The sequence below is a fragment of the Ricinus communis genome, chromosome 7 (assembly GCF_019578655.1).
Source record: "Ricinus communis isolate WT05 ecotype wild-type chromosome 7, ASM1957865v1, whole genome shotgun sequence".
Classification (NCBI taxonomy): domain Eukaryota; kingdom Viridiplantae; phylum Streptophyta; class Magnoliopsida; order Malpighiales; family Euphorbiaceae; genus Ricinus; species Ricinus communis.
The window spans coordinates 4,348,569-4,370,099 of record NC_063262.1 but is presented as its reverse complement, the minus strand read 5'-3'; the positions used below and the strand labels follow the sequence as shown (position 1 = coordinate 4,370,099).

The 21,531-nt window shown below is 30.9% G+C and overlaps 4 protein-coding genes across 6 annotated transcripts; 1 reads left to right on the top strand and 3 right to left on the bottom strand.

Moving 5' to 3' along the window:
* Positions 1–746: 746 nt before the first annotated feature.
* Positions 747–5,528, top strand: LOC8283372 (telomere repeat-binding factor 2). 2 transcript variants are annotated; one of them, XM_015723060.3, is made up of 7 exons: positions 747–960; positions 1,563–1,759; positions 1,958–2,172; positions 2,967–3,051; positions 3,440–3,523; positions 4,270–4,617; positions 5,145–5,528. In XM_015723060.3, exons 2-7 carry the CDS (start codon positions 1,610–1,612, stop codon positions 5,151–5,153), a joined length of 891 nt encoding a protein of 296 aa, XP_015578546.1. In that variant the 5' UTR covers positions 747–960; positions 1,563–1,609; the 3' UTR covers positions 5,154–5,528. The 2 variants fall into 2 exon arrangements, with proteins under 2 accessions (XP_015578546.1, XP_002525279.2); XM_002525233.4 differs by having other exon boundaries at positions 748–960; positions 1,589–1,759.
* A 1,113-nt stretch (positions 5,529–6,641) lies between these two features.
* Positions 6,642–7,418, bottom strand: LOC125370693 (50S ribosomal protein L7/L12). The gene has a single exon (XM_048377166.1). The coding sequence runs from the start codon at positions 7,266–7,268 to the stop codon at positions 6,765–6,767; it is 504 nt and encodes a 167-aa protein (XP_048233123.1). The 5' UTR covers positions 7,269–7,418; the 3' UTR covers positions 6,642–6,764.
* Positions 7,419–8,842: 1,424 nt separating this feature from the next.
* On the bottom strand, positions 8,843–13,333 carry LOC8283371 (pentatricopeptide repeat-containing protein At5g67570, chloroplastic). Of its 2 annotated transcripts, none has more exons than XM_025158469.2 (9): positions 12,654–13,333; positions 12,374–12,565; positions 11,738–11,819; positions 11,462–11,653; positions 11,251–11,364; positions 10,767–10,860; positions 10,535–10,701; positions 9,946–10,359; positions 8,843–9,790 (listed from the first exon to the last, which is right to left on the bottom strand). In XM_025158469.2, the coding sequence occupies exons 1-9, from the start codon at positions 13,214–13,216 to the stop codon at positions 8,966–8,968; spliced, it is 2,643 nt and encodes an 880-aa protein (XP_025014237.2). In that variant the 5' UTR covers positions 13,217–13,333; the 3' UTR covers positions 8,843–8,965. The 2 variants fall into 2 exon arrangements, with proteins under 2 accessions (XP_025014237.2, XP_048233078.1); XM_048377121.1 differs by having other exon boundaries at positions 10,535–10,692; positions 12,654–13,332.
* A 536-nt stretch (positions 13,334–13,869) lies between these two features.
* On the bottom strand, positions 13,870–16,997 carry LOC107261740 (ADP-ribosylation factor-like protein 8a). The gene is made up of 7 exons (XM_015723037.3): positions 16,857–16,997; positions 16,684–16,758; positions 15,615–15,696; positions 15,489–15,521; positions 15,134–15,255; positions 14,204–14,365; positions 13,870–14,088 (listed from the first exon to the last, which is right to left on the bottom strand). The coding sequence occupies exons 2-7, from the start codon at positions 16,719–16,721 to the stop codon at positions 13,971–13,973; spliced, it is 555 nt and encodes a 184-aa protein (XP_015578523.1). The 5' UTR covers positions 16,722–16,758; positions 16,857–16,997; the 3' UTR covers positions 13,870–13,970.
* Positions 16,998–21,531: the final 4,534 nt, after the last annotated feature.

Sequence of the window (21,531 nt, the reverse complement as noted above, 5' to 3'; positions counted from 1 at the left end):
ATATTTACATTTATCTTTCATGAAAAGATGAATTTAAAATTTTATTATTAGATCTAATTAAATTCTAAGCATGATCAAATTTATTAGATCAATACTTTAATATATAGATTTAAATATAAAAGATATAAAATTTAACTTCTAATGGAGTCGGTCGGACTATCCTGTCAAGAGATCTAACTTTTCTTTCTGCCTTCAATCCATATATAATATTACTTTAAGCGTTTTGAAGCTTGTATCAATATCTCTTTTTCCATTCGGTAGGAGTGCTTAGGCAATCTATCCAGTTAAAAAACTAGCTCCTCCCAACCAATTGGGTTTGTATAATACCTTTTCTTTTAAGAGACAGTATAAAATACTTTAACATCTCTGCCCGACTCTAATGTTGATTTTTATGAAAAGTAGATATATTTTTATATCTAAATAGAATTATTAAAATTGAATTTTAAGAAAACTACAAATCTTAGACTTATATCAATAAAATATTTTTTAGAATTAAAATTTATATTTAATTAAACCGATGAACGTTTGATATTCTGCAATAATTCTTTTTTCGTGTTTATAATTCTGCAATAATTACTAAAGAAAAAGAGATAAGATTAGGAAAAACAAGTAATGTTTATTATATAATGCTTTAGTAAAATAGGGACTCCACGAGAATTTTAGAGAAGTTTAGGGGCCGAAATGTAGAAAAGCAATTTACTACAACAATGAAAAATAGAAAAACAGACAGAAAAAGGAGAGTTTCCATTTCCATTTTCCGAGGCCAAAAATAAAAGTTCTTTCCAAAAAATATTTTCACTTCTCTCTCTCTTTTTTTTTTTTTTCCAATTTCATAATCAGAAACGTACAATTCAAAATCGAAAAGGTTTTTATAATATAATCAAATGATGTTCATGCGATAGTCTCTCACTCTCCCTCACATTCTCTCTGCCAACTTTCTCGTTGGAGTTCTTTAATCAGGTATAATTCACGCGCGCTGCACTCTCTTTCACCCACATGAATTTGATTTTTTTTTTTTGTTCCCTCTTCTCTAAATAAATGATCGTCAGATTGTGTATTTTTGTAAGTAGGAGCTTAATTTCTGCGTTCTCCCTTTGATCTGTGTTAATTTTATGTTTATTTTTCATTGAATAAGCAAAGAAACAACACTTCTTGCATTTTTGGGTTTCTTGTTTTTGTGTGACTTTTTTTTTTTCCTGTTTTTTGTTCTTTTGATGTCAAAATTTTTACAAGGGCAAGGTGTGATTTGACCTAATATGAGTATAATTCATAAGATTTAGCATTGTATCAAATTTTATGTTAAATTATAGTTCAAAAACAACATTAACATTTCCAATTTGGCACTAAAAGTGTAAGTAGATTAAATTTTTGCTGTCTTTAAGAGGTCTAGGTTGCCAGGCAATTGTTTTGCTGTTGTTGTTTCTTACAATTGCTGTCTTCTGGTTTAGAATTTACTTATTTTGGGCTAATTGTCGGTTGTTTTAAGTCAGTAGAAGTATGTGCAAGGTTGATGTAGTTCTCTTTTAGTGTCTGGATACTTATATGGGTGAATTTGCTCAAAGGTGGCGGAATTCAACTGTTTGTGCAGGTATTTCCTGCGAGGGCATTGATGGGTGCTCCTAAGCAAAAGTGGACTGCAGAGGAAGAGGCTGCCCTAAAAGCTGGAGTGCTTAAGCATGGGACAGGTAAATGGCGTACGATACTTATGGATCCTGAGTTCAGTGCCATCTTGCGGTTACGCTCAAATGTCGATTTGAAGGTACTTATGATGAAACCATTAGCATGTTTGTTGTAAAAGAAGCAGACTTCGTCTTCTGGTTAAATGCTCAGAATATTTATTTGCTTGGATGATGTTGCTACTACATTTTTGGAAATGCAAAGAAAGAGCTCTATGTTTTTCTTTTAGTTATGGATGCTGTATTATAGTGCAGTAATCATGTAGTTTAATTCTTAACAGGATAAATGGAGAAATATTAATGTGACTGCAATATGGGGATCCAGACAGAAGGCCAAGCTTGCCCTCAAAAAGAGTCCACAGACTCCTAAACGTGATGAGAATCCAAAGGCTTTGAGCAGTGTAGTCCAGGGAAACGAAGAAATTGTTGATGCTAAGCCTATAGCAGTTTCTAATGGAACACCAAAGAATGTTGGTTCAAAAGAACTATTGGCAAGGTTGCACTCTGTTTGATCATATGATATTTCCAGTTTGCTATTTTACTGAGAATGCATATTATTTGATGGTGCTTTATAGTATTTTTCTTTTTTGTTCATATCTGAAACAGAATCATTTCAAGTAGTTTATGGATTCAGTTTTTGTAGCTTTTGTAGGCCATCTTTAACCTGACTGATAGTCTGATACTTGACCCATGAATTCATCAATGTAAAAGCAGCATAACAATGATTACTGTCAGGAGCACTATAAGTCAGCCGGTTAAAATTGTGGATGCCATTTTTAATTCACAAACATTGTGGTAAAAAAAAAAAAACTTTTTTTTAGTCTGGGATGTAATTCTTGTCACTTTTGTTTTCCTCCATTCACTTGTTACCCAACTTGGCCTTTGTGCCATTTCAGATAACAACAAAGGTCTGTAGAATCTAGAATTTTATTTTGTATTTATTCCAGTTTCATATGAATTTTCTACTCATACACATAAGTTTGTAGTTTTACTGGCAACATTCTCAGTGAGAATATGCTTAATAATGATTGGTAAATTGAAATGTTTGACTGATGTAGAAAATGGCATTGTGGTGACAGTAGAGGTGGTAATATCTGAAACCCTAGATTGTGATGATGTACAAATGATTTTGTACATAAAGGAAAAGGAAGCGCATATGCCTGAATGTTGCTTTGAAAAATATGGTGAAAGCTTTTGGTTTCTCAAGTTTACTATTTATTTTGGAAACCTCTGTCCTTTAGCTTGATGCTATTTATAATCAATTTGATGGGACTACTTTTGTGGTTGCAGGTTGGATAATCTAATTTTAGAAGCTATTACAACATTGAGGGAGCCAAGCGGTTCTGACAGGCCTTCTATTGCTTTGTACATAGAGGTAATTTCACTCGATTACTGTTTAGTTCTGATTTCTGGAAGTTTGCATATCATTAGGAAGAAATAGTAAACAAGTAGAACAGCAGGTTGTTGTCATTTATTGTAATTCTTAATTGCCTATTATTGTGAAGCTGTTGTCTCTCTCCCTCTCTCTCTCTCTCGGTTTCTTGCCACTTACCTTCCTAATAATTTCCACAAAATTATGACAGACTTAGATTTTCTTTGTGGATGTAAAATCAAGAGTATCTCAAGAAAAAAATAATGTGTACATTTTCTAAAATAGAATACAAGAAAGTCAAAACCGCGGTTTTATTTTATATTATTTTTCCATCTGTTCATATGCATTATGTTCAAACTGGTAATAACCTTTTTAGCTCATAAATTTGTAGGAGAAATACTGGGCTCCCCCAAACCTTATGAAGCTATTGGCAGGAAAGCTAAAGCTTCTGACTGCAAGTGGAAAATTGATCAAGGTAATCTGATTCTGTTGCTTCATTATGCTGGACGCATCTTGGAAATGTAAGGCAAAATTTTTTGTTCGAAACTTTGGTGTCCTTGGCAGTTAGTACATTAGCTATTCAGGGACTATTAAATTCCTATCCAGAATAAGTCTTTACTTTGAAATCAGTTCAACTCTTAAAGTCAAGATTTTTGGAATTATTGTCTTTAATTTGTGGACTGATTTCCTAATTAAATTTTTTTTTTCTATTTTATTTCTTCAAAAGTGAAAAGAGCAAAGTATTTCTGTATATATACAAGTGTGAAAACAGAAAACTATGAAAAGACTAAACTAACCTCAACTAATTAAATATACTAAGCTAATAACAGAACTGAATAAACTATAATATTTACAGAAAACTTACAAAGTGGGTATCCATGTGAACTTAGGTATGCCCCTTTTTTTTTAAGATGGGGGACAGAGTCAAAATCCTTGGCCTTTGTTAGTCACAGTAACCTAAAAAGAGATTGTGCAGAAAATGATTAGAAAGAGCATGGTTGGAACATATATATATAGTGTGAAGAAAAATAGCTATTTTTGTCAAAAAAAAAAAAAAAAAGGTCTCAGAAATCCATCCATAATGTGGAAAGGATTTCAAGAGGATTTGAGAAGGGGCATGTGTGTTCAACAGAAGCTGGCATAGTTTTAACGTTCCAAATGATCACATGTTGCAGCATATCATCTTATTGTGTCTCTGCATGCTGTGTTGACAAATCACAGGTAAAGCATAAATACAGGATTGCTCCTAGTTCAGCAGTTTCTGAAGGAAGAAGAAGCTCTCCCCTCGTACGCATAGAGGGAAAGCAGAAGGATTCTCCAAAATCTGAGAAGAGTAACACCAAAATCCTTACTAAATCTCAGGTTGATCAAGAGCTATCAAAGATTAAGGGCATGACTGCCGAAGAAGCTGCTGCAGCTGCTGCAAAGGCAGTTGCAGAGGCTGAAGCTGCAATTGCAGAAGCTGAAGCTGCAGCAAGGGACGCTGATGCAGCAGAAGCTGAAGCAGAAGCAGCACAAGTTTTTGCCAAAGCAGCCATAAAGGCATTCAAGTATCGAACACGTCATCTGGTAAACACTGTACTCAGCCAAGTCTTCTGAAGTCATGTTTTAGTATAAGCTGTACGTAAAAATGTTTTCATTCTTCTTTCTGTTTTATGCGGGCCCACATCAAATCAGGTGATTGACAAAAGGAAAAAAAATTGATAACTATTTTTGTAGTTTTATGCACTTGTTTTCCTTTTTGTTTCCATGTTTTGTCTTGGCGAAATATGCGACTTCATAATATTTCTTCCACCAGTTTTGTCAGCCAAATCCAAACTTTTAATCATGGTTTTGATGTGGAATAATAGAAAGATTGAGTTTTAGCAATAAGTTTGTTACTAGAGTAATTTTCATTCTTATCTTCTCATTTGGAACTTTTCAGATGTAGTCAGTGCTTTGGTATACTCATATGAGATGCGCTTGTTGCTATTATTTTTTTAGCTGCCATTATGTAATCCTGCCTGTGGCATTCATTTCTCTCACTATGTAATAGGTTACTTAAGTTGGCACTATCTGTGTTTCTGATTGTTTTTATCTTTTGCATACTTGTGCAGATGGCTTAAACTCATCAAAACATTGGGCATGAAACATGCATTGGATTTCGCATCTTGCTGATGCAGTCTTATGGAACTCCTACTTTGTCCATAACTGTAAATGCGTTTAGTCTTGTAAATAGCAGAAATGCAATATCAAACTATTAAATCGTGTTCCTTTGGTTGGGAGCGCATAGGTTTTTTTGACGTGGAGACTCTTTAACGCGGTAAAGAGTAGAAATGGGTACAAGTATTCAGAAATAGGACTCTAGATTGGCGAAAATGAATTATGTGCCTATCTTTTTTAAGGTTAGTCAATCCAATGGAAGAGTGATTTTTGTGTATGAATTGCCCCATCTGTATGCTTGTTGAGTCTGGAATGAAAAAGGATTTTTGATAGCTCAATTTCGTTTGATGAGAAAGCAGGAAAATAGGAAAGGATTGGAACTTTAGACAAAGGCAGTTCAAAAGGAATAACACTTGTATATCCCTGTTCTTTCTTTTAACAGATTTGCTTTAAGAGTGCAAGGAAAATTTTAAGCACATCATGGCTGGGAGATGACATATCTCAAACCTTTTGATATCTTCGAAGCTCGCTAGTCATCGGCAAGAAAATACAATTTACAAAGCCAAAAATTAACTATTATGCCACTCCAATCAACCCAGAGATTGATAGTAGAAAACCATTCAAAGGGTAATCAGAAAGTGCCATTTTATTATCTCCCTGGCTCGATCAATTAGTGATGAATGAACTAATGAACTTGAAATTCTTTCGCACTGCGTCATATATTTTACCCAAAATGTCCCTGTTCCTTTTCCTATCTCATTTCTCAGCGACTTCTTGCCTAAATGCCAATGTCGTTTGGTACTGTATTTTGGTTATTGAGCTGACAAAATATCACCAACTTGGTATCAAATATGAACTAAAAACAGCAAAGTCCTGCGAATTCTGATTTAACAAGCTGTTCTACAGTATCATCTTGGTGGGTAAGGCAAGCAATTAATTTTTAGATAAAGCTGGTAACTGTACTCTCTAAAAATACAAAGACATCATTATCTGAAACTCCCAACAGCAACATGGCCTTCTTAGTTATGATCTACAGTTATTTTAGTGAACTTATGCCTTGATAACTCTATAAGAATTAGCAGGTAAGCGTTGTCTCTTGGTCTCAGGTGACAAAGATGTTACACTCTGGTTGAAGATGATGACACATTAGATTTGGCATAAAAGCAAGTCCAAGTCCGACTCTTTGAATCCTAAAACGTTCACCCTACCCTTCAGTAGTAAGTCATAATAATCTCGTTTCCTTCATCTAGAGGCTGCAATTCTTCAAGAAAGAAACAAGAAGCTGGTTCTGGATATTTACATTTCAAGAAAGTTATAATCTCTCACACGACACATCTTCACTAATCATTAATAGCTCATATAATTTAAAGAAGCCAGCCAGACAGACAAATAGCCTTGAAACTCTAATGAATACTAAAATCAAATCATAAGCAATAATTATGATAAACCCATTTCAAGAAAATCAGAACTAAAATGTGATTGATTTCCATCGATCCATTGGTGCTAAAAGACTTGTGTTATTCTACATCCCAAACACAAAAAGAAAAAAGAATATAACAAACAGAAATAATCATTTATTCAAGTACCACAGTAGCACCCAATGCTTTAAGCTTCTCAAGAATAGGGTTTGCCTCGTCTTTAGTGAGGCCCTTCTTCAAAACAACAGGCGCTTTCTCTACTAAATCTTTAGCTTCCTTTAAGCCCAAATCAGTAAAACCCCTAACTTCTTTTATAATCTTGATTTTCGCGGCGGCATCGAACTTCTCCAGCTTAATATCGAATGCTGTCTTCTCAGCAACCGGTTTGGTCTCCGTAGACCCAGACCCGGATCCGGGGGCAGATGGGCCGGATACGGAGATGGCTGGACCGTAGCGATGGATACCCATTTTGTGACGGAAGAGAATTGTGTAGTCATGTCTCTCGATTTTAGTAAGGTCTAGTAGCTGATCGGCGATTCGCTCGAGTTTCTGGGTTCGAGTTTCGGTGGCCGTGCAAAGAGAGCGAGAGATGAGTGTTGGAGTTAAACTGAAGAGTCTAATTAGGGTTTTGGAGCGCATTTTTGTGGAAATGGAGTTCATTTTTTTGTTGTAATCTGGGGAGTTTTGAGGTTTTGGAAGTTTTGTTGGATTGTGTAATGACAACAGAGGAAAGAGAGAAGGTAGCTTGGGCGTAGGGTGAGTGAGTGAGGACTGAGGAAGAATCAAACAGAGGCGTTTTAGGCAATTGGAAAAATAACAAAAATACCATGTTATTTTATTTTTTATAAAAAATAAAGTGTTTATTTATAAAAATATCAAAAATACGTTTTTTAAATTTTTTTTAAATATAGTTTTGATTGTTTTTATTTTTTTGTTATTTTTTGGTAAAATAATAAGAAAAGAATTAAAAATAACTAAAAACCACACCGTAATATTTTAAAAATAATTTTTTATTAAATAATTTAACAATAAAAGTAATATTATTTTATTATTTTTCAAATATTTTCAAGAAATCTCTTAAGCATTTTGCTTTTCATTTGAAATAACAAGTAACAACTTGGTGTAATATTTTATGTGTTTGGTTATAAAATTGGATTCACTGTGTCTATAAATTGTATCAAAATTAAAAAAATATAGTATATAGAAAAATAAGTAAATTTAACAAGCATGTCCTATTAACTTCTTAGTAATTATTTTTTTAAAATATGAGTATTTCAATCATTTGTTAATGGATATATTAATGAGAATTTATATAAATCAATATTAAAAATATAATTAAAAATTTATTTTAAATTATTATTTTTTAAGATAAGAAGAATTATATAAATTATTTTCAAATTATGATAAATTATTTGAGTAGAATACAAAATGATGATAAATAAATATTCAAAATCTTTTGAACTGAAGATAATCAAACATTAATGTATGATGATGGTGATGCTGATAATAATAATAACATGTAATATTTTAATTAATAAATATATAATATTATTGTAATACAGAAGTTATTTTTTAATTAAAAATAAGTCATTTACTATTAAATAGTAAATTTTAAATAAATTAATAAAATTTAAATTATATTTAAAAAATATATCATTTTTATACAAGAAACTCATTGACTGAAAATAGTTCTAATTATCCTTTCAAAAAAAAAAATTCTAATTATAACATATAATTTAAGTGTAATAAAAAATGATAAAAAAGTAAATATCAAATTTTTAAAAATTTGAAAAGAAAAGTAAATACAATAATTATCATATCTTCATATATTATTGTAAGTCGAAATACATGTTTAATTATTATGATTGCTCATATTAATTTTGTAATTATAAAATTATGTTTTTAATTATTACTCTATTAGTCAATATTGTTACCTATATTATATATTATGAGATTTCAAATAAATTTATATAATCAACAAACCAATTATATCTGTTCACACCTTGTCGAAAAGCTAATTATTAATGGGACGTACATAAAAATATAAGTGGCTTTTGTTCTTTTAAATTAAAAGTATAGTTTACTAATTGCCAAGTTATTCTTTGAGCTAATAATAATAGTATCCAATGCCTCAATTCAACTATTTAACACTCGAGAGGAACTCTCAAAAAAAAAAAAAAAACACTCAAGAGGAAAGTAGAGCTCTCCATCACGCCAAACTGCAAAAGGCAAAAGAAGGAAAACCTAAGAACTGGCCATTTCAGAACTCCATTATGTACATTTGAAAGCACTATATAACCTCAATGCTGTGTTTTTTTAACAGTCAACAATTCCTAAGAACTGGTTCCTGTCTAAATTTATCCTTCATTTACATTTTTGGGTACAGAAGTGGGTTCATTCTTGTGCAGCTGAAAGGGGAAGAATAATCTACCTTTCCTGCTTTCCTTCCAGATATCCAGTATTTCATCTGCTGAGGGCAATTTAGTTCCACAAGAATCATCAACCTGGTTGATGGGTATTCCATATTCCATCTCATCAAAATCTAAGCAATCAGTAGATGCACCAGATGCCTCGTCATCACCAAATATCTTCACATTAGTGCATATGCTAGCTATTCCATCCCGATCCGTGCTGTAATTTCTTGGGCTGCTAGACGCCTCGTCTGTATCATCACTACCTTCTCCTCCTGTATTACTGCGAGTAACACTGAGATCACCATACGCGATATCAGTTTTATCAATAAGAGTATCCTCATGCATCTCTGGTCCTTTGTCACCCATAATTTTCCTACTACCAGAATCCAAATATGAACTATTTGTCACGTCAATGCCCAGACTAGTGGAACCTGATAAGTACTCTGATCTGCCACGTCCACATAGAGAATGCAGTGTTCTTGACAAATTTGCAACTGTGGGTTCTGATGCTACATCAGAACTACGAAGTGCATCTAACAGCTTCTCTAAACCGTCCTGAGTGATTTTATCTCCATTTTTCTGGAAAAGATCTATCCATTGCTTTTCACTGATTTTAAATGGGGCAAGAGCGAGAGTATTGACTAGGACGACAGCTCTCTCATAATTCTGCTGAGCTGTGGCTTGAAATACCATTTCAGTGAACAACAAATGATGAGGAATTTCTCCAGCTTCCAATGCAGCATCAAATGCATGCTCCAAAAGATGATACTACATTAAGAACAAACCAGTAAGCAGATTTCATAATCTACCATGTGTTTAGATCATTTAGTAATATAGTGAAACAAGATTAGGACCATAAATAGTTGATGGTGAAAAAATTTGAATGATATAGAACTTCAACGAGCAAAGTTATCTATCAGCACCTTTCCAACTCTAGATGCTTCCACAAGTAGCGAGGCATGCTTCTTTTGATCTAGTTGATACCCACAGAATGTCATCTCCTTATACACAAGTTCAAAGTATTCCCACTGAAGTGCACTAGCAGATGCCTCGAGCATTGAGCTATAGGTGAACTCATCTGGTACAAGGTAAGTACCATCATTATTGGTGCCTTTAATTTCCCCAAACAACTCTTTAGCTTTTGAGAACAAATCATTCCGGCCATAAACTTTGAGCATGATATTTATGGTCCCAATGTTAGGGACACAATAGGCTTTCATGTATTCAAAGATAGAGATGCAATCACTGACATGTCCACCATCTAGGGAAGACATTATCAAGCCAGTGAAAGTGACTTCCAAAGGTTTACTATGACGAAGATTTTTCATCTTCTTAACCTGCAGGCATATTACCAACAAAAAAAGTAAGAAAAGGGAATGAACTTTCTGCTACGAAGAAAACAAAGAAAATGAACCTTCTGTAGAAAAGAAAAGTAAGGAAGTTCAACATTGTCACCTAACCAACTTTCAAGTTCAGGAGCAACAATTTTGATAACTACAAATTCAAACTAACCTCTAGCATAGCATCTTGCCACATCCCATAGTAGCAGAGGCAGCATGCCAGTTCATAATATAGACTGGCTGTTCCAACTACCCCTCTATTTTCCATATCCCTCACTGCTTCCATTGCTTCATTGACTTTGCCTTCCTCCCAAAAAGCTCTGACAAGAACTGAAAAAGCTAAAAAATGTATGAATCAGACACCAAATATCAACCTTCCAAGAAATAGAGACCAACTAAACTACCTTTATATGTGAGTGCTTTGGGAGCTTCTCCACTTCTGTTCATCTTCCTAAACAACTCATGGACAAGGTCATACTTGCCAGAATTCAGCATTACCTTTAAAGAAACACCTCCTGTAAGACTTAAATACAAAATTATATTGAGGAAAATAAACAGTATCTTTTATGTGCATTTCCATTTCTCCATCCGAATTATCAAATTGTTTCCCTATGATGAATAAAACCTTAAATAAATTTGGGTCTAATGTACTACTTACTTACATGTAAGATACCAAAACCTAAGCATAAGTACAAATGTCCTGCTGCAATATAGTTCTTTTAGATATATTACAGCACAGTGATTGACTATTCAGCCTTTCCACAGTTTCATACATGACAGCATGTAGACGTGTTTTACAGCTTTCACTTCCTTATCTATAAAATATATAACTAAGACTTACAAAGAACATGTAAAACGTGTCTACAGATGTCATGATCCAGAAAATACCTCCATTGCCAATCCATATGTAGCTCCATTGGGCTTAAGACCACTCTTTCTCAACTGCTCAAACACCCATGCTACGCCCTTCCACTGCTGGGTTGGAACACAAGCATTCAATACCTAGCAAACAAGTTGGAAAAGACCAAGTAATTATGTCATTAGTATGCAGATTAAAGTACCTAGGGAAATTTGAAAGGAAGGTCTGATGCTCTCTTACAGCATTATATATAACTATATCTGGTTCAAGGACTGGATCCCAACGCTTGTAGCACATTTTATTAATTCTTTTAGAAGGCTGCTGCTTCATGCATTCAACAATTTTAAGCAATTCTTTCAGATTGCCAGCTTGACCAAGCGTAACCGCAATGACGTGATACGCAGCCATGTCAGGATATAAATTGTGGTCTTCCTGAAGGACTTCAGAGTAAGAATTAATCCAGAACCTCATAAACAAATAAATAGAAAGAAGCAATAAAGTTAAACAGATAATTACACGCATCGAATTAAAAATACGAAGGGCTTCCTTGGGCCTCCTTTCAATCCTGAGCACTGATAAGAGTTTTGTGTAAACAAACCTACAATTTCAGATTTGCACAGCGATTACACAGTTTTCCAAGCACAAAAAGGGGATATGCAACAGTCCATTAAAACAAAATTTAACTCTATTAGATGCCAACCATATAGAAGTGGAACAACAGCAAAAGCATTTTAAGTTGAAGCTTCTGCAGGCCAATGCATACTTTCAGAAAATGCAATGAGAACTGTACCTTACTTTATTTGATCAAGAAAACTTCTATAGCCAGACATCAACTCAAACCTATGCATGAAACTTCAATCTAAGATCGCAAAAGTCTGCCATTCTCTGGACTCATCAATGGATAAAGATCATTATACCAGACAACAGTGAATTTGTATTACTCATGCTTAAGAAACGTGCATGCCACTTTCTAGAAAGCAATATTAGAGACGGAGAACTAAGTTTGTCAAAAATCATTTTGCATTCCCTCAATTTCTACCGTTAATTTTTTAAGAACTAACCACTGCGCAGGTCTGATTTTAACAAATATATAAAAACTAACTCGTTATTAAAATTTCTGAAACCAAAAAAACAAAGAGAGAATGCAATCACCTGCTCTTACTATCTCTTCGTTCCTTGTCATTATACACCCATTCCACAACAGCCATCGCTTGTTCCCATTTTCCCTTGTTCCCAAGTCCCTCAACAATCTTCATCAACTGCCCTTCACTAAACCGCAATCCGGACTGCTTCATTATTTTGGCTAACTTCCAATCTCTCACAGTCACGTCTCTTTTACTTAACCTGAATATTTAAAAAAAAAAAGAAAACCAAAATAAGTGATGGCCAAAAGAAAAGCAATAAAAGAAAAAACTCTATTATAATCACAAACCTATCAACAAGAAACCGTATTTCTTCCTTATCATTGCGTCTCCTCTTAGCTGGATCATATTGCCATTGATTTTCACTACTCAACCAATCATCATTATTTTCCAATTCAATATCATTATCCAAAACCCAATTCAACCCATCTTCAAAATTTTCTTTCAATTCTCTTAAACTTTCAACGTTTAACTTATTTCCATTAAATTGATTACTTCCGCTGACAATTTCTCTCAGCTTCACTCTCTCTATTCTCTCCCATGGCCGACCCACTAGCAAACCGCTAGTGCTAGACCGTGTTTCGCCTTTTATTGCTTTAGTAAAGGTTCTGTACTCACTTGTTAAGGTTTGGAAATGAGATTCTTCGGCTAGAGCTTGCTTCTGAGAGGCGGTGAGCTGGGCTTGGGAGACTTTGGTGATTTTGCGGTTGTGTTTTTGAATTTGCTTCTTGCGAAGAGCACGGATGATTTTTGGATTTGGGTATACGCCGTTTTTTAGGAGTCTTTGTCTGATGACTTCAATGTTTGGTTCGAATGGGGGAGTTGTTGAGGGGACTGTTGAACCTGCTTCCATTGACAACTGATAAGCAAGGGACGGAAGTGAACCACTGAAGTGAAGGAGAACTGAAACTAATCTTTCAGTTTGGTACTTGTAGGCCCATTGAGTTCGGCTACGGCTACAAATCTTTTCTCTACTACTATCATATTATTTTTAAGTTAAGGGTTTAATTGCTAAAAGATTATATAATTTGCACTTATATTAAATCTATCGTCTAATTTTTAAATTTTTTTATATCATATATTTTAATAATAATTTCAGTTTCAATTAAGAATAAAATTTATCAAGTTTTATTATAATATTATTATTTAAAAATACTTAAAAAAAATATTAATTTTATATGCTTAAATAATAATATTTTAATAATTAAAATACTGATTTAATATTATCTTTTAATCGCTAAAGTTCACATCATTTTAATAAATTAAAGATGATAAAATTAAAATTAAAGTTAAACTATAATTAAAGAATTGAAAATTTGAGTACTATGTGCTAAACTTGATAATAATTAAAATTATTTGACAATTAAGCCTATTTTTAAAGAAAATGAGCCCATGATACAAGTTGCGGATTTTACAATTGAATTCTCGTACATGTTTTATTCCAAACAAGGCCAGAAAACAGAGAGAATCGTGAACAACCTGGTATGGATAACTAAAGAAGACGACTAATCAGAATAGAGAATTAATCATAGAAAGTTATATGAAGGAAGCGTTGAATCAATGGTCCCATTTATGGATCCTTTAAATTATCACACATGATACATGACTTAGCTCTTCGACTTTGAATGCTTTACAAGCCAATCAATAACAGAATCTATGTTCGTTGAGTTCTTGCAAGAGATCATGAAGCAGCAAACTTCCCTGTCAGTAATTGACTTCAAACCCCTGCAAAGCACAAAGCCAGTTTCAGTATCAGAATAATATTCATCTCTGATAACTTTAAAATTAATCACTTTCACCCTTTTTATTTATTTATATGGAAGTTGAATTTTTATCATACATTTCATCAGTCAATGCCTGCTTTGATAGAGCTCCTGGCTTGTCAATCTTGTTCCCTAGCACCAACAATGGGATACCACTCAATGATGGTTTGCTCAACAAATCATGAAGTTCACTTCTTGAGATGTTCAGGTTATCAGGATCAGCAGCATCAACCACATACCTGCAGCAATAAACAACAGCAAACCTCATTAATCACCATCCAAATTAAGAAGTCCCAAGAGCAAGCAATAGCCAAGTTTTTACTAACAAATCAGTACAAATAAATAAATACAACTTCAGATGAATGAGCAAGCCATATCCACGACAGAGAACAAAGAGTTAAATCACTCGCGAAATACGACAACAACTCCAGACCTGCCAAAATTAATATCTCGAGAAGCAAGACTATGCAGCAAGAAGCTGCATATCACCAGAAAGACCAAAGAGGGAATTTGAGTCCTGTCGACCTTTAGATAGAAACAACAGATGCTCTACTCTGAAAACTGCTGTCCAGTAGAACATAAAAATTTTAAAATATAAAGAAAGCACAAAAGAAACATGAGAATTGTAAACTAGCTTCTAAAAAACAACTTAAATATACCAAGTAAATTAGATTTATATAGACCTAGACTTCTAATGGATTACATGGTGGCCACAATAATGCTTTACAACTGAGCCAACATCTAATAAGTTGATTATGAGAAATATATTCAGGCAGAGTACATAGACAAACACGTCAAATTTTCACCTGATGTAACTGTCATTTCCAGGAGAAGAAAAGGAAAAAAAGTACATCGCTGAGAAGAACAATGCCAATAGCATTTTAAGGATATACAAATTTCTGGCCACTTTGAAAACATTTAGCATTATTCATGCTCCAAGAGGCTAAGCAATTTCGCAAATACTTATGATACTAAAAGCCAATTTAGTAAAAGAAGCGATGTCATACACGATAGCAGAAACTGCACGACAATAGCGCTCCCACATACTGCGGAATCTAGGTTGACCTCCAAGATCCCACAATTTTATTGTGACATTCCCCTTAGTTACTTTCCTCATGTTGAATCCTACCTGAAAATTAAAAGAACTTTTGTTTAGTTACTTTCCTCATGTTGAATCCTACCTGAAAATTAAAAGAACTTTTGTAATACATATCCAGAAAAGATATAGAGATATAAAAATATGGAATACAGGGAAAATAAAAATACTGAAAGGATATCTCTATTTGCAAAAGGCAGCTATAAACCTTCTGGAAAGATAATTCATGTAAATAGCTAGAAATAATCTCCTCAAATATAACTTACCGTAGGGATCATGTCTTCACTATATCCGCCAGTCTAGAAATAATGCCAAGCAGTCAGTTTCCAACAGATCAACCCCAGAATTCAACAAAGTAAAGACATATCTGATACATGCAAGAATATACTTACTGCAACAACATTTACAAGAGAAGTCTTTCCAGCATTCTGAAGTCCTATCAAAGACAACTCCATCTCCTGCTTAAAGAACAGGCTGCCCCATATACAAGAAAGTGAGCTAGGCAACATGAAGACCTCAAGGCCAAGTGGCCAACAGTAAAAGCAACTAATAAAGAAAATTAGAGATTTTTTCTCCTAGCATAGTTTGGGCTTCCAGACACAAACAAATAACCTCTGGATGAAATGCATTATAGTTAAAGCAAGCATCTTTCTAGTTCTAGTTACAGTAACCATATCAAAGATGAAAGATGCCTGTTTCCTGTTTTTTCAAAAAACAAAACACACAGTTATATGTCATAGAGCTCTTATGAAAGGAAAATGAGTACTTTGCAGGATATATAAAATCTCTGTCCTGAAAGTGATACCTAATAATATATCTTGCCTTTTCTACTTGATAATTGTAATCTTGGTTATTTCTCCAATCCTTAATTTGTAATGCTTATATGCACAAACACCTTTCCCTTCAAATTTGAATAATGTATTGCAATTGCCAATTAGCGAAATACATTGCTGAACAAAAAGAAGTTCTAATAAACATAATTAAATTACACCAAAAAAAAAAAAAATTTAAAATTTGATTTGAAGGCAGCCTACTGAAATTAAAAATCATGTCCTAAACAATCAAAGATTGAGAATCGAGTAATCTAAAGTCAAACACTATATAAAGAATTTTCTCAAAGAAGAAAATGCAGAAGCTTAACCAGCAACAAAAACAGCCAAAGTAGCAGAAAGAAACAATAAACAAAAAGCAAGGAAGCTTAGCTAACTAAAACTGACCAACTGAAAACAACACAAAACAACAATCTAAACTCTAAGCAAACTACAAAACCTATAACAAACAAACCAAATCCAAAAGAATGAGCAATTTACAGCGTTCTAATTTTAACATTCAAAAACTTTCAATTTTTACACTTTGTACATAAAAATCAACCAAAAGAATTAATCATAATAATTAAATCAACAAATGTAAATAATAAGCAAAGAAAAAAAAAAAAAGGAAAGCGAGTGCGGAGAAGCTGACCTGCGTAGCCAATTCAGAAAAGCTTCCCATAAACCCATGGATGATCAGAGAAACAAAAAGCAGAAAAGCAGAGATCTATAAGAAGAAAAGAATTATAAAAAGAATAAAGAAAAGAAATCTTTATAGAAAATAGAAATAATAATATCACATATAGAGAGAGATCTGTTTCTCACTCTATTTGCCTTTGAAATTCTGTCAAACCCAAAATTTAAACAATGGGATAGCTATCACATTTTATTTTTTTTCCAGAAATTGTACACAACGACGATAAAAAATTTGAGAAAAAAATTTAAAATTTGTTTTTCTAAATTACCTTTTCGTTTTTGTTTTATTTTTTCTTATATTTTTAAATAGAGCCTTACTGTCCAATTTAATCGTGTTATTAAGAAAATTGCAACATTGCTTAACCCCACCTAAGATAATTCTTTTCTCCTAACTAAGAATTATGTTTACTATCTCCCTCAAAAATAAAAATATTTGGCTAGAATTTATTTAAATAAGTTTTTATTTTTGATGTGTTTGATAACATTAAAAAGATTCACTTCAAATAAATTAAACATTATGTTTGAAATTAAAATAAATAAAAAAACTCATGGAGAAAAATATAAAAAACCTGAGAGGAAAATCAAGTAAAATGAGAAAATAAAAAAAAATTCCGAATTTATGAAACATAATGGCATATTAATATAAGATTCTACTTATATTCTATTAAAATTTAGTTTAATTGAATAAAATTTAAGTAATATTTCATTTTTATTAATTATATAATATATATATATATATATATATAATTTTAAGATTTAAAACTTTTTAATATATTTTTTCTTTGGAATATAGAATTGTTATTTTGGTATATGTATTTATTTTTACTTTGATATTCTATATTTATTTTTGACATATAAATTTTAAATTTATATATAATTTTATAATTTATTTACTAATTTATTGACTAATAACCTACATTTCTAATTAAATACAGATTTTAATCTTATAAATAACATATTAATAATAAATTAATTCTTAATTAAATAATATTACCCGTGAAATAATATATTAATTATATTTTAATATTATTAATTAATAAATTAATTTTAAAAAATTAAAATATTAAAAATATCTAATTTATTATTATTTTTAAAATATGATAATTAAATATTAAATATTAAATATTTTATTTAATTTTATAATCATATAATAATAGTCACCGTGTAATGCTCGATAAACGATTAATATAATTTAAATTTAAAAAAAATTAATAAAAAATAATGTTAATAAATTAAATTCTTTCACCATATATTTTATATTGTAATTTATAAAATTATCGTATTCAAATATTATTATTGAAATAAAAACATATATTTTTATGTATTATATGCTATTTTAACACTATTTTTTATATTTTTTTTAAAAAAATAGTATATTTATTAATCTTTATTCCATAACACCTTCCACTGCGACCACACTAAGTAATGATTTTTGTTTTGAAGCATAGCATTGATTTTGATAATATAAAATGGTTAAAGAAATATAAATGAATATCTATGAAAATTAAATTTTTTTAATATGTATATTTATTTTTATAAATAAAATTTCTATATTGACAGCTATATTTTATTTTTAACATATAAATTTTTTAAATTCATATATAATTTTATAATTTTTATTAATTTATTAATTAATAAATTAAATTTCTAATTAAATATTAATTTTAATTTTAAAATAATATATTAATTATATTTTAATATATATTAACTAATAAATAATTTATTAATCGGATAATGATACTAATTATATTATAAAAAATAATATATTAATTATATTTATATATTATATTAAGTAATTTTAATTTTAAAAAATAACATCTCAAATTATTTTAATATTATATTTAATAATAAATTAAGTTTTTAAATATATAATAAATTTTTATTTTTAAAAATTAGAAATAGTAATTGTTTTTATATATTAATTTATATAATATTAAAATTAATTAATTAATAATTTTTATATTAAAATTTTAGAGAATTTAAAAATCTATTAAATTATATTTTATTGAAATATTAATAATAAAACATAAATAAATTTATCACTTCACGTTGCCATCCTAAAACTACAGAAATAACATTTTGAAAAAAGAAAAAAGAAAAAGAGAATATCGCGGAAATAAGATGGAAAAGTATATAAATTTAAAAAAAAAAGAAAAAAAAGAAAAGTGGGTTGTTGTTGTTGAGGTAGAGGAGAAGACAAATATGGAAATTTCGGTGGTTTGTAGGAAAAAAGAGAAGATTCCATGTGATAGTGAAAGGACTACTTTACAGTTGCCAGCTTCTGCGGGTGAAAACCACGGCCGTCCCACTGAAGCTGGAGTTAATTGCTTTTGCTTCCTGTTTCTTTAGAGCTACGCCTGCACCATGGACACTGTTAACTCCCCATTATTATTTCTTTTCTTTTAAAAAATACGTTCTCTTTAAATAGGGAGTACAAAAAATAGAATATATGTATTTCAAAATAAATAAAAATAAAACTTTAATCATTTATAATTTAATAAATATACATATACTTGTTTACAATTTAATTGAAAGGCATATAATTAGTTGGCTAACAATAATTCATTGGCTGCTAATTTAGTTGTGTACATTGATAACTTATCATTTTGTGTGATACGTTACATGTTGTGGTTGTAATCTTCAACTTAATACTCTTAGTGACCTCCTAGGCAAGTATTTTTATTATTATTTTAGTGTTAGCTTATATTCATATGACTCTTCAATTTGGTGATCTCATTTATTACACCACAATCTAAATTTGCATCACATGATAGTATCGTTTGACTGGTTTATCAGAAATGACGAATGATGGTGGAGAAAATAATATCTTTTTTAGTTTCCCACAAATCTGAAAAATTTTGGATGACTCTAATATACTTATCTATTAGCTTTCCAACAATACTAATTTTAAAATAATTTAATTGATGTTTGAAATTTTATAGCCAAAATTGTTAAAGACGTGAATGCATTTATTGAAAATTCTATAAATTATTTTTATTAAAAAATATTTAAAATTAAAAAAACACAAAATGCAAATATATATTTACATTTGTTTTTCTATTTTAAACTTACCATGATGTATTCTGCGACCATATACTTAAAGTTTTACATTTTTTTTATTGATTTTTTTAATGGCATCTAATTAGCTTTATTATTTGGTTAATCTCGTATCAACATCTAATAAGAAGCAATCAATCAAATTGTTTAGATTAATGGATTGCTAAGAGGGAGAGAACTAGAAACTAATTTAGAAGAATTGATTTTTTTGAAAATAATACGTGGAGCCAAAATGAAATATATTTATCTAGGAATAAATATGACCCCTTCTCATTATCCACGGTTGAATTTGAAAATGGATGTATTGCTTCCATTAAACAAAGACATTGTTGGTTTATAAGAAGTGAAGAAGATAGGCAACCTTTTCTTATACACACATTGCTGAGAGCCGTTAAAAGGGTAACGTTCTGATCCGCTATTAGTCTAATGTAAGATGGTCAATTTCTAAATATTTGAATTAAATATAGTTAGCTCTTTCCTAATTGAGAAATTTACTTAATTAATCATTTGGAGATTCTTTCAGGGTTCACATGTTACAAAGAAAAATCTCTCGAAACATGTATAACAGAAAGAAATTTTGATCATTAAAGATGGCTTTGGGTAATTACAGGCATTCTTTCCAAAATATATAAGTTGAGGATAATTTTAGATTTAGAAAAATGCATTACTGTCAAGATTGCTTTTTTTCTGAAGTTGTTTCACACCAATATGCAAGCCTCAGAGAGCTTCGATCCCATGGTTATGGTCATTGATACTCCCTCTTTCGATATGCATAGTGATTTTATAGTATTCATTGTAAAAGCTTATAAGAAAAATGGACACTTCTCTAGATGTTGCATTGTCCCTGCCTCATCAGCCTAGAAAATCTATATAGAGTGGATCGCAAGTATAAGTACATATACTAAAGATGAAGATCAAATCATCAGTACGTATATATATAAAAAAAAATATAAAGAAATCGGTAAAATATTTAGCAAGATCATAAAAAAAGAAGTCCTAGTAAGCATGAAGAATTTGTGTGATTTAAGGTAAAAGAAAGAAGAAATGCACCAATTCTTGGCGGAGAATGTATGGCATCAGTAGAACTTCTATGAGGCAATCAATATGAATAGGATTGATGAATTTAGAGTACCTTGCAAGGAAAAACCTCCTCATCTTTAAACCTAGAACTGGAATTACACCGACCACACAAAAATTCAAATTTTATTTGCAAAATCTATTATTAAAGTCCTAATTTTTTCTGTTTTATTCTATTCAACCATTAATTTTTATTTTATCCTTGCATCTTGATTTTTGATTTTATTAAAGACTTTTTATATATATTTCATGATATTTTTATTTATTCTAGTGAGTTCTTATACTTTTATTTTTACTTTAATTAAAGACTATTAAATTCTTACTAAAATTAAAAGTAATAACACAATAACTCAATAAAACAAAATAAAAATGAAAAGTTCAAGAATTCAAATGCATTTTGCCAATTTTATTTTGTCTCGTAAGTTGAACATCATTGTACCGGTATCAACCAATCCATTGGAATATATACATATGTATACATATATATTAAGAAAATTAGAATTGCACTTGCAGATTTATGCTATGTTTGATTGAAATTCATAAAAGAATTTATTTCATTTCATTTAAGAAAAAGACATCAGAGAGAAGACAAAAATAGAAATAATAAAATTGAAAAAAATACTTTGATATTATGAAATGTATTAACTTACTAATGTGGAATTCCTTTAAA